This window comes from Pseudopodoces humilis, chromosome 17 (genome assembly GCF_049639895.1).
Source record: "Pseudopodoces humilis isolate 2021_Gansu_Grassland_sample_001 chromosome 17, ASM4963989v1, whole genome shotgun sequence".
Classification (NCBI taxonomy): domain Eukaryota; kingdom Metazoa; phylum Chordata; class Aves; order Passeriformes; family Paridae; genus Pseudopodoces; species Pseudopodoces humilis.
Window position 1 is genome coordinate 1,654,746 of NC_142216.1, and position 13,084 is coordinate 1,667,829.

Sequence of the window (13,084 nt, forward strand, 5' to 3'; positions counted from 1 at the left end):
CCATCACTTGAATTTTGTCTCCGTGAAACACAACACAAGCACAGGCCCCTTCTTTTCCCCAGCCGGGAGCCACTTCAGACTTCCTGCACGTACAAGCCTGAACCTCAAGTGTGAATATTTGGGGTGGGCACAGACAAAAATTAACCCTTGCTCAGCTCCCCCTCACAAGGGGCAGGATCCCACCGGGATGTGGAGACGATGATCCCAAGCAGCTCAAAACACAGCACACAAATATCTTTGCGGCACGTCTTGGGTTTTAACAAGCTCTTATTTAACCAGCCTGATTTCCCCAGGGCTGTGGGCGACAAGAAATCTGCTGTGCACGCAGCAGGGCTCCCAGGCAGGTCAGCACTGCTCCCAGTCCCCACCCTGCTCGCAGGAATTCTGGAATATCACGCCATAAGCAAAATGCTCTGCCCCAATCTCCGAGCCTTTTCTGCACGTGGTGGTTTGAGAACTCCAAACTCTCACTGTTGCTGCGGAGAAAAACCAGCAGAGCCAGAAATTGGCTAATGCAGCAGCAGGATTTCCTGCGCTGGGGTGGTTACACCGAACAATGCTCGTGCATTTTAGCAGGATGAGGAAAAGTCATAATGGTTCATCACCCCTGCATCGCGGCTGGCTTTGCTGGCGCATCTTCAGCACGGAAATATTGATCTCACCCCCATAAAGGCTATTTGTAAATGGTCTTTTGCAAATGCTTTTGACTGCAGGGAGAAGTGCCCGGGGGCATCCAGAGCTCTGGGAGAACAAGGCCCACCCACAGGGCACCAAGCAGGAATGGAGGCCCAGAATGAAATCCGATATAAACACACCCTTGCACAGAAAGCCTCGTCTTTTCTCCCACAAATCCCTGAAATCGCAGCCTGCCTGTGGGTACCACAGTGTGAATGCACCCTGTGAATGAAGCCACCCTTGTGGCTGCACACAGGGGCAAACAGGCAGCAGAGCTGAGCAAAGACAAGCCCAGATATCCAGATTTCAGCTGTTTCTGCTGAACCAACCACCACCAGAGGCTGGCAGAAACCATTTCTCTGCACAGCCATCCAGGAACAGACACAGCAGAAGGTGTGGAAACGGCACGGACTGACACACCTGGGCAGGTTATCAGTGCAGGAATCACTGACACCAACACCCTTTGTGTGCATTTCTGGGAATCCTCCTAAAACATCGTTAATAAAATGTTCAGCCAAATGCTGCTGCAGCCCTTTCACAGACAATGAGATCAGGAACAGCAAGAAACCTTCCAAAGTGCAGTCCCAGCTGGTTGGAGTTGGAATGAGCAGCAGTTTGGGGCAGGGAAAAAGGCAAGAGGAGTCACTGCAATTCTTCTGTTTTATTAGCAAATGGACAGGATCTGGACATCTAAAGGAAATCAGCCCTTTCCAGCATCAACTCAAATATTGTTGTCAATTCCTTGCACTGCTCCCACACATCTCTGTTTTTCATACAGCCAGAACTTTTGGGTAAACAAAGAGCACAGAAACACACAAAAAATACAATATATACACGTTTTCCCTCCACCTAAACGGTCTTAGATTTTTGGAGATTAGCAACACTTTGTTCATTTGACTTTGCAAGCAATATCAAAACACCTTGAGTTTTAAAATAAAAAATACTACAATATTCACAATATAAAACTTAAATACATTTTTTTTTAATTAAGGGACTGCTAAGAGCTATTGAGTGATCACAGCTCTTCCAGCAGAAGCTCTGCTGATGAAGCACTGGGAAATTAAGGTTCACAAAGCAACATTCATTTCCACGTTTCCATCCAACAATTTCGTTCTGCACTGCTCCTGGTCAGAGCTCAGATCTTGCCATGCTCATGAGAGTGCCACTGGAGACTTGTTCAGGTGTGGAAATGACTAAAAGGTACATGACACTTCCTCTCATCTCTATTCCTGCCCTGTTAATGTGTTTCTGTTTTATGAAACAGTCACTGGATAAAGTGACTGCAGAGGAGCAGCTCATGGGTCACTGCCCTCCCTGCAGGAGTTACAGAACAGGGTAGAAAAGGCAGCAAGAATCAAGGAGAAATTCAATCTACCCTTCCACAAGCTCATCCAGGACCAAAAAAACAAAAAAAACCCCATCATTAAGTGTGCTTGAAAGGCAAGAGAATCAAATTTTACCTGGGAAATCTGGATTCTATGATGGAATCCAGGATCGGATATTTCATTTTCACTTCACCTTTCAAAGGAAGCAGGAACTGGGACAAACAGCTACAGGATTTATCTCTTTGGTAACATCTGTGAAAGAGTCTCTCAGCATTGGCTCCATTTCACAGGAATCATAAAAGCTGATAGGATCCTGCAGAAGTTTTGTAGGTTTCACTGGGAGAAGAACTCGCCCCACATTAAAAAGGGGCTCTGTGAGGGTGGGAAGGGCTGCACAGGACCCGGATCCTTCAGATTCCTGCTGCAGCCACACTGCAGTGCCTCAGTGAAAGCAGACCCCAGACAGATAAGCTGAATAAATCATCTCTCAGTACAGACAGAAGGTCTGGAGTGCATTTTAGGGTATTTCCTTAAGGCAGAAGTGGGTGAGTATTGGCTGAGGAGACAGGCAGAGTTGGCAAACCCAAGTTGCTCTGAGTGGCTGTAACATTTTTTTCACAGTCCAGTGGCTCCACGGGTGAGTTTAAAGAGGATTTGGATCCCATCAGTCCTGGTCACACCCAGCTGCAGCCTCTCTGTGACACAAAAGTGTTGTGTAAAATGCCTGTGCTTCTGTTTGGCTCTTTACAACTAAAGTTTCATTTTCAAAGTTGGTTTCCAGCTCTCCCCTCATACTGCAAGACTCAGCTGATACAGCAGGGGCTGAAGAGGCAGCAGAGACCCCACTGTTCCTTGCAGCTGAGGACACGGGCTCCTCACTTTTGAGGAAGAACAGCCAGATTTGTAGTGCCACATTTCGTATTTTACTCGTTCTTCTCTGGAGAAACAGCGTACCCTGGTGACCTGCTCAGCACAACAATGAACAGGAAGTGCTGTTTATCTCTGAAACTTCCAAAAACATGAAAATAGTACAAGACACTGAGCAAGGGGTTGGTTCATGAGCTAAAGCTGCCAGAAGTGTTGTATCAGGGCTGAAATCTCCAGCGCCTCCCTCAGAACTTACTGCACAGAGGCAAAAACCCACACTCCAAAAATGATCCACTACAGACCCACACCACAGCTGCCACTAAAAAAAGTTGCATGAAACAGGTTAGAAATGTGCAGATTCCTTAAATTTTTAGGATGCCAACCCACTAACTGCACACAGTCCCCAGGTGAAAGACTGTCAATTCAAAGGCTGTGACAATTTTGAAGTCCACCACAAAAGGGTTTTTCAGCTGAAGCCTAAAAAGGAATGGGAGAAGAATAAATTTTCTTCCAAACCAGGGGTGGCATCCACTCTAAGTAAAGCATTTTTGGAAGTCAGGTTATAGAACCAATTCCAGAGAGTAAAAAGGAAGGAATGAACAGATCAGTAAGAAACAACCTGGAAACCAACCCTTCCTGGTTTTGTGGCTTATCTGCTCTTCTGTCATTTGACTGCTTGCTGCTCTGCAAAGGGTTAAATTCTGATCCTCTTCAGTGACTGCATCCTTTCAGCTGAGATAAATGAACTCCCAGGCAATAGGGCCAGTGGGAAATACATATGTGCTGTGACAACAACATGCCTCCAACCAGGAGGACAGCTCGAGGTCAGCTTTCACTTCCTCAGCCTTCTGCTTCTCTTGCTTTCTTGTCACTGCTGCTAAAATTGGCACAAGGGCACTTGAGACTTTGGAGCAGAGATTTTTCTCCTTGCGTCAAAACCCAAAAGGTTTCATATTTACCAGGATCATTGGAAGTAGGATCAGAATGTGGATTGGAAGTTGGTGTAATCTGAGCAACCTCTATCTGAGGATCTCTACTGGAGAGCTGAGAAAATAGAACAGTCCAGATTTCCTGCTTAAGGGCACAGCTCCATTTTGCCAGCAGCTGCAACAAAGAGCACATAGTTTATCATGCTTGAAAGCTGCACAAATACCCACCAGGGAAGAGAAATTACTCTCCTCTAAAACATACATTTGGGTTGGAGATTAAGAGATGTGAGGACAGTTTTCTGGCTCCACCACAAATCACCATTCCCTGTTTTACCTTTGGGAACAAAGAGTCAAGCTGGAATTTTACCTGGAGAAGGAATATTAACATTAGTATGACCTAACAACTGAATTCTTTTTAAACCCTGATCTTTCTTCAACTCTAGTACGACCGAGATTCCACGAATTCCAGATTGTTTTCCTGAAGCAATGTAAGAAAAAGCTGCCCCTAAATGTCATTGCAAGTGATCATCTTTGCCCCATCTGATGCGTCTGGGGACAAGGGAAGACATCAAATCCAGGTGATAATAATACTCATCCCTCTGGACTTTTCCCAGTGCTTTGCACGTGAAAAGCCTCACCACATCCCTGTGAGGTAGGTCAGTATTATTACAGTCCCTTAATACAGCTGTGGAAAGTGAGGCAGAGAAGTTCCTTTCCTGGAGGCCACTGCAGGAGTCTCCCTCAGAGATGGAACAGGGAGACAAGAAGAGAATTTCAATTTCCCCTTCTCTCCATATCTCCTCTCTTCCCCATACAAACCTTCATGGAGAAAAAAAGCAGAGAAAGAGGCTACAGTGCCACAGATTTCTGACAAACAGCAGGACTCCTACTACTACTGCACAGACTCCAAGGATTATTAAATACACAAGTACCTCAGGACGAACGGCGCCGACGCGACCCCGAAGCCATCACACGACACAAACCCAGCTCAATAAATAAGTAAATACAAGCAGCCGTGACTGTCCCCAGCTCAGGAAGGTCCCAGGTGGGGCAGCTGAAGCCACTTCACTCCTGTGCCTCCACGGCCACGCCGACCAGCGCGTGCCTGATGGTGCGGCCGTGCAGTTTGTAGCCGTCCTGCGTGACCAGCGCCACCGTGCCCGGCTGCATGCCCTCGGCTGGCACGTGGCAGATGATCTCATGGTCGTAGGGGTCGTACCTGCCACCCACAGGGTTCATCTTCTGCAGGCCGTGCTTGGCAAAGACGCTCTGCAGCTTGGCCTCGATGAGAGAGAGGCCCTCGTAGATCTTCTTCAGGGTGGGGTTGGGATCGCTGGGCCCCGCCTGGCCGGCGGCGCTCTCGGCTGTCTTCTCCAGGATGTCTGCGACCTCCACCAGGTCCCTGCAGAAACTCTGGATCCCTGCAGGAAGGAAATGAAGGACAGCTTACAGAACATCCAGTACCAAGGACAGACAAAGTCACAGTGGTTTGAAGGCACCTTTAAAGCCGCTCATTGATTTGAAGTTAATTTAGTCAGAGCAGGCAGTGTCTTCTGATTCCTGGAACCAAAGCTTCAGCATTAAGAGCAATCGAAAAACTCCTCAAACCAAGTGATATGCAGGAAATGCACATCCATACCACAAACATATATATATTTGGTATTCCTGACGAAGCAGAGCATTAATATCTCACTCCAAGCAGTTTTTTGCAACTCAGATTTGATTTAGGACTCTGCTCCAGACACAATTTTGTCACACAAATGCCCATTCCACAGGGAACGAACACAATGAGGGGAAGCAAAAACAATGCATGGCTATTCAAAAGTACAAAGTCCCCAATTTATTCGTAACTTAAAACCATTGTGGAAGAACTGGACCAAAATGGTTCTTGGGTTGGTTATGAAAAGCCAGGCAGGTTTTGTCATTAGAAAAACAGGGTTAGACTGGCTGCATTTCCAACAGTGATTTCTTGCACAGTGCAGGAATTCCAGGAAAAGCTGCCTCCCTCAGTTACATAAATGTCATAACTCTCTGACTGGGATGACACATTAGGGAAACAGAGAAAATGAGGCAATAGTCAGGTGCTGTCTGCAGCTGTACATGTGAACAGGCACCGAACAAAGGGAGAGGAAGGAGATGCAGCAGAGGAGCAGACAGAATCCCAACACTTACCACTCATTTCACGGAATCAGAGTCATTTAGGCTGCTCAAAACCTTCAAGATCATCAAGTCAGCACTGCCAAGGCCACCACTAAACATGTCACTGAGTCTTTTCAGCACCTCCAGGGATGGTGTCCCCACCTCTTCCCTGGGCAGCCTGTGCCAGTGCTTGGCAACACTCTCAGTGAAGAAATTTCTCCTGAAATCCAATCTAAACCCCCCCTAGCACAACTTGAGGCTGTTTCCTCTTGTCTTACCTCTCATCAATTGAGAAAAGAGATTAACCCCACCTTGCTATGACTTCCTTTCAGGTTTTCCTCTTACCTCCAAGTCTCACTCAGTGAGCAATTTCTAATAAAGAACTTATTTTTTCTTCATGCTACATATAAAATCCCAAGAGCTCCAAAAACCCTCTCAAAATGAATCATCCTGTTGTTGATTATCCCCAAACTCAGCAGCCATTTTATAGCACCATGGGTGGAAGGTAAGAAAATAACAGCAGCTCTAATTTTGAGGCTGCTAGAATTAACTAACAATAAACCTCTTGAGATTCATGCATTATGGAGAAAAACAGATTTTCATTCTCAGAGATGGTTCTGGCACAGTGCAATGCCTGAACAGCACTTTCTTCCCCCTTCACCTGCTTCTGCTGCCAAAGCTACGAATCCAGCTCCTTTCACCGATGCTAAAATATTTCTTCTGGAGGTTTTAAACACCTAATCTAGAGACTGGCAACCACTGCCCCAGGCTGCATCTCCCTCCAACGAACTGAAGCAGAGGAGGCTGTTAATATAGTAAAGGAGATCACAACCTCATGACACAGCCGAGTGTGAAATGCACCCTGCCAGAGCCAATCCTCAGCACACAGCAGAGCCTGCATTTTCAACCAAGTCAGAAGAACTAGACTCAGCTTCACTGGGACTATTAAAAATTAAAAAAAATAGTCACAATTCTGTGATTCTGTGGATAAACTCGACAGGACAGGACACAGCTGGACACAAGAGAAAAAATTGTGATTAAACCCAGATATCAGGAGTCCAGGCCAAACATCACAGCAGGCTTTAAAATAAAGGAGGGAGGGCAGGACAGGGGGACAGAAAAGCTGCTGATCAGCACTTTCTGCTCAGGCAGGCAGGCCAGTGAGTAAACAGCTCTTACCAAAGAGTTTGGCATCTTCCACAAACTTCTGCGTTCTCCTCCGGACGTTCTCAGAATCTGCCAAAGCTTTTCGGTATCGCTCCTGTAACCACAGAGGGCACACATCAAACCAGGAGGTAAAACCCCTTTCCTGACACTGGAAACCCCTCAGAAATGCTTTAAAAAAGAGAAGGTGGTGCTGGGCTCCTGCATTTTCATACAAAGCCGAGTCCTTCTACTGATTAACCAAAAACTGCAACTCCCTCAGAAGACCCAAGGAAGGCCAAAAATATTCTGGGCACTGAATGACTGAATTCAGCTGAACAGCCACTGTCAGGCTGCTGCCGAGATCCTCTTTTCTCCAGCAGGCAGCTCTGTGACAGCTGATTTCTCACTTGGTGCAGGATTCTCAGGGTGATTATCTCCAGAGCAGCCCAGTGCTGTGGTATTTAATCCCCTACCTCAGTCACGTGTGTTCTTCCATACAGAACCCGATTTCCACCACACATGGGCACTTAAAAGGACTTCCCTTCTTGCATAATCTGGATCCAGTGTGACATAAAGGTATTAAAGGTCCAAAGGAGGGGCACGAGGATGGTGAAAGACCTGGAGGGGCCATGGAGGAGCAGCTGAGGGTGCTGGGATTGTTCAGCTGGAGGAGGCCAAGGGGAGACTCCTTGGGCTCTGCAGCTGCTCATGAGGGGCAGCTCTGCCCTCTGCTCTGTGACAGCAGCCGGGGAAGGGCTGGAGCTGGGCCAGGGGAGGTTTGGGTTGGATTTTGGGAAAGGTTCTTTCCCCAGAGGGTTCTGGCACTGCCCAGGCTCCCCAGGGAATGGTCCCGGCCCCGAGGCTGCCAGAGCTCCAGGAGAGCTTGGACAGCGCTCCAGGGATGGAGCTGGGATTGTCTGGGGTCTGTGCAGCTGCCCTGGATGATCCTGTGGAAACTCAGGATATTCCATGACTCTGTGCCAATATGTGACACTAATCAGCACGAAGCTACTGCCACAAGGCTGTGAAAGACGTGACCAGCTCCAACACACAGCTTTTCCTGCCAGGATCACACCATCAGTGGCCTGCTGCTGGCACTGCTGACAGATGATGGTGTTTTGGGGAAGGCAGGGTGGAATTTCACCCTCACACTCAGGGCACAGCTGCTCTGGAGCTCTGTGTGTGTCACAGCATTCAGAGAAAAATCCAGGGCTGAAAACCAGACCAAGCCAAGGGGACTGAAGCAAAGGCATCCAGCACACTCACAGTTAAATCTCGGACTTGCTCTTCCAATTTGATGGCTTTGTGCTCCAAGGCACAGTCAGAGAGGGGGTGCTTGGGCTCGTCACTGGGCTCCTCTGGGCCACACTCATCTCCTGTACTCCTCTGCTGAGCTGCAGTGCTGAAAGCACAGGGGGACCCTCTGAAATGCAAACTAGGGACAAAGAAACAAAGTTGAGTAACTTCAGGGTCAAGGAGAATTCAAGATTAGTGTCATTATTAAAAGCAGGCTCTCTTAATAGAGGTACACAGGATTCTACACACAATTTGAGTACTTTTCAGAAAACACAAACAATCAGCAAAGAAACACAAAGAGGTGTTTTTAAATTATTTTATTTTAGACTAACATGGCACACAGAGGCTTTACACCACTTCTTTGGCATACCTTGAAAAGAGTCAGATTTTCACAGAAACACAGAATAAATGAGGCGGGGATAAATAAATAAATGTGAGGAAAACACCTTCAAGCCCAACCTGTGCCCAATCCCCACCTTGTCACCAGCCCAGAGCCCTGAGTGCCACATCCAGTCTCTCCCTGGACACTCCCACCACCTCCCTGGTCTTTTCCAACATAAATAATTCTGTGATTCCCTGTGTTTCACTCTCCCTCCTACTACACTTCCTTTTACAAACCAGCCTAGACAGGGCTCATTCCTGTCAGCATGAGCTCCAGCTCCACCTCCCTCTCACACCTTACACCAGGAAGAATCTGCAGAACAAAACAGAATTTACTTCCAAACCGGCTCCATTCCGGAAACAGTTCAGTACACACCTAACAAGGAAGCGTGTATTCTCCTTTTTTGGGAATACTTGGGCTCTTCCTCTGAGCAAAGCTTTCAACACCCCCTTCATGCAATGTTTTATATCCCCTCTATGCAATATTTTCCTTAATTTAAGTGCACATCTACCCCGTGAAAGGCAGCACAGCCCAGAAATCCCTGTGTTGGCATCAACTCCACTCCCTGTGTTTTTACAGAACAATTCCACACTGCACAGAGACACTAATTTAGACCCCAGGATCGATTCAGCTGAGTTCACATTACCAGGCCTGCACCATTAAGCATTCTTCCTCTTTAGCAAGGCTGAATTGCTCAGGTTCAATGTCACAGAAGTGCACAGAGTTTCTTCTGTCTATCATGAAGCCTCAGCGCCGTTCAACCCTCTTTATTCCAGTACTGGAATTGAGCAGAATTCAATCTCAAGGAGTTAAAACAGCTGAAAAATAACCCTATAAAACAAGGGGACTTTTCTCTCAGTGTCCCTGAACAGGTCTGCTGACAGATCAGATCAGTGCAAGTGCCCCTAACAAAGAGAAGCCAAATATGTGAGATGTGGGGCAGGGAGCGGGTGTCCCTGAGGTGGTTCAGACTGGCTCAACCCTCAAAACCCAGCTCAGGAGATCTGTATCTGCCCAAAGATCACCAAGCATCTCCTCCCACCCCGTGTTTAGCAGCCCAGATGTTTCCTCATTTAAATCCTTAATACCAGGTGGCTAAATGTCCCACGGCACTAATGACAAACTTCCTTTCCCCACCTGAGGACATCTGCATGTGCAGTTTTTATTAAGTGGGTACTTAAAACATCATCTGTATGTCAGACCACTCCTTTTCAACAAATTATTGTGCCAAACACAAACCTGAAAGTGCTTTCTCTACTTACACTTGCTCTAGAGTAGGATGTTGCTCAGACTAATCTTTAAAGAACCATCTGAGTTCCAGGAATGCAAATACAGGGAAAAAAACCCCCACATTTCATCCCTGGCTGCTGTTTGGGGCACAAGACCCCATCCTGAATGATTATTAAGATTCCTGTCACATTCATTTTATTGACTGCACTTTATCAAAGTTAGACAAAGTAGATTAAACTAGAAGGGGAGACAGAGCAGTATCCCTTCACCAAGCCTTCAAAAATCTATCTGAGGCTTTCTTTGTACATAAAAATATCCATGGGAAGCACCAGCTACAAGCTTTATCCTTTATCATCTCATATTTCATTTCAAAGAGCTGCAGGGATGGAAATCAGCCACGCTACAGATGAACCAAAGAACCCAGAGAAATCTCTCTGGGCCCCTCAGAGGTGAAACTCCTGTGTTTTAAAAATAGGCTGTGCAGCTCAGTTAACTCCTCTGTGCCCAAGAAGCCAGAGTTAGGGAGGTATTTCCCTCTACCAGCGGTTACAGTGCAGGGAAGGGCGTGTTTTGCGTGGGAGATGGGCATGGAGGAGCCGTTCCCAGCTGCCTACGTGGAGCAGGGAGCTGCCTGCATGGACTCCTGTCCGCAGCCTCTGAACCCAAATCCCAAATCCCAAATCCCAGAGCACAAGGACATGCTCTGGCTGTCACACGCTGCCTGGAAAAGTTATGGCCAAGAAATCACAGCCTGACTCCAAAGGGAATTCTTCAGGTCTGTTATGCAGGGTTGAAAATGCCGCTGAATTTACTCCTTCCTGCAGGATGAAAGGAATCCTCCCCAACAAGTGGCAGGAGCTATTTACAGGCTGTCCATTGACTGGGCTCCATCTTCTAAAGGCTGGTTTGATCACAGCTACCCTAAAAATAGGCACGGATCCCACGGGAGGAAGCTGACACATCCTGAAGCGCCAGGCACGTTGAAGTCGCGGGGCGTGTGAAGGGAGTTACACAAGTTGGTGCTACAGAAAGATTTACAGGGTGATGTCACAGAAAGCCGAAGAGATAAGAAAGAGCAGAGAAGCTGATTGCAGCCATATGGCTCAAGCCAATTGTCCTTCAAGATTAATATTTCAGTGATGAGAGAGGGTTTCTGGTCAGAGGTAAAACGGTAGCACCTCTTTCTGGAGCACCCAACCATTCCAAAGTGACAATCAGCTCTGTCTAAGGCAAGGGTCCTTCCCCATCCGTCCTGGAACACTCCCTCCTCCTCCCAAATCAGCATGACAAAGTGCTGAGACACACACAGACATCTGCACTGCTTTCAGCTCTGATGAGCCTGCTTTGGAAGGAAATCTAATTACTCCCAATTCCTCGGCGCTAGTTCATCAGGGAGTGACTCCAGAGATAATCCAGTGGAAGGAGGGGATTGTCCCGCTCTGTTCTGCACCGGGGCAGTTTTGGCTTCCAGCATGTAAGAAAGACCTAAAGCTCTTAGAGAGTATACAAAAGAAGGACACGAAGATGGTAAAGCACTCATTGCACCTTTTTTAGGGAGGCAAAGCAATTTTCACTCACGTAAGAGGGAGAATTTCCTGACATGCATCTACATTTAGTCCCAAACATAGCTGCCTTTATTATGTGCTGCAGATTTATTATATTACATTTAAATAGTATTTTAGTGGTGTTTCTCTTATAGACAAAAATAAATTAACAGGCTTTTTGGCTTTTTTTTTCTTTTCACCTGCCCATACGTCATTCAAATAACCAAAGCACCTTTATTGATTTCTTTTTTCTAAGCCATATGCCACGATAGAAAAAAGCATGAGTGGACACTGTTCCTCTGTCTAAATATTGACACAATGAAATGGATTCTCTTCCTGCGACCACCCGAAACACACTGATAGCACATGTGCTGCCTCAGCATCAAAAACAAAACCCGAGGAGCACATAAAAGCCGTAATTAATGAATAAATGGTTCAGCGACACACAGAACCCACCCACAGTTCCAGGAAACCACCTCCCAACGTGACTTACCGAGCGCGGAAACGCTTTGCCTTAAAAACGAGTATTAATTCACGCCAAAAAAAAATCACTTTTCCGGGAAAAGAGCTTGGTTATCGGGGGTAATTTCAGCTGCAGGGCGTTCTGAGGAGAACCGCAGCGTTTTGGGGATGAGATGGGGAGCGGCGGGGGATGATGAGAAGCGGCGGGGATGATGCAGGTCCGGGTCTGGGTCCGGCTGTGGGTTCGGGTCGGGGTCCAGATCCGGGCCAGCCTCATGGTTGGGATTGGGGTTGGGGTTCGGATCCGCTCCCGTTCCCGCCCCCGGCGCGGCGCCCGCCCGGGCCCGGCCCCGCAGCGCTGCCACGTCTGTCCCCGACAGCCGCGGCTCCGGGCCACCCCTGCCCCCCCCGCCCCGGCCGGCCCGGCCCGGCTCGCCCCACGTACCTGCCTGTGCCGGCCTTGCCGGCCGCCGGCAGCAGGGCCCCGAGGCGCCGCAGGGAGCGGGCGGCCATGGTCCCACACGGACCGGCCCGGAGCGCCGAGGAGGTGGCGGCGATGCACCCGCGTCACCGCAGAACTACAGCTCCCACACGGCCCCGGGCACGGCACCGCGCTGAGGGGATGAAGGAGGGGATGTGGGGAATGAACTACAGCTCCCACACGGCCCCGGGCACGGCACCGCGCTGAGGGGATGTGGGGAATGAACTACAGCTCCCACACGGCCCCGGGCACGGCACCGCGCTGAGGGGATGTGGGGAATGAACTACAGCTCCCACACGGCCCCGGGCACGGCACCGCGCTGAGGGGATGTGGGGAATGAACTACAGCTCCCACACGGCCCCGGGAACGCCGGGCGGGGCTGAGGGGATGAGGAAAGGCGGGGATGAGGGGAATGAAGGGGTACGGATGATGCTCCGCCCGCCGCCGCACACACCGCTTCGGGACCCCGGGACTCGGCTCCGGGCACAAGGGGTCCGGGCTTCGGGGTTTGGCTCTGGACACGGCTCCTGACCCCCGAGACTCGGATATGGATACGCGGCACCGGTTCCCTGGAGCTCGGCCCCGGCCCCAGCTCCTGCCCCCAGCGC

At 48.8% G+C, this 13,084-nt stretch overlaps 1 protein-coding gene across 2 annotated transcripts; it reads right to left on the reverse strand.

The window, feature by feature from the left end:
- Positions 1 to 1,317: 1,317 nt before the first annotated feature.
- On the reverse strand, positions 1,318 to 12,597 carry GRPEL2 (GrpE like 2, mitochondrial). Of its 2 annotated transcripts, XR_001331522.2 has the most exons (5): positions 12,441 to 12,597; positions 8,348 to 8,516; positions 7,115 to 7,196; positions 4,729 to 5,217; positions 1,318 to 3,971 (listed from the first exon to the last, which is right to left on the reverse strand). XR_001331522.2 is itself a non-coding variant. In XM_005523683.3 (4 exons), exons 1-4 carry the CDS (start codon positions 12,506 to 12,508, stop codon positions 4,862 to 4,864), a joined length of 675 nt encoding a protein of 224 aa, XP_005523740.1. In that variant the 5' UTR covers positions 12,509 to 12,597; the 3' UTR covers positions 1,318 to 4,861. The 2 variants fall into 2 exon arrangements, 1 of the variants encoding a protein (XP_005523740.1); XM_005523683.3 differs by having other exon boundaries at positions 1,318 to 5,217.
- Positions 12,598 to 13,084: the final 487 nt, after the last annotated feature.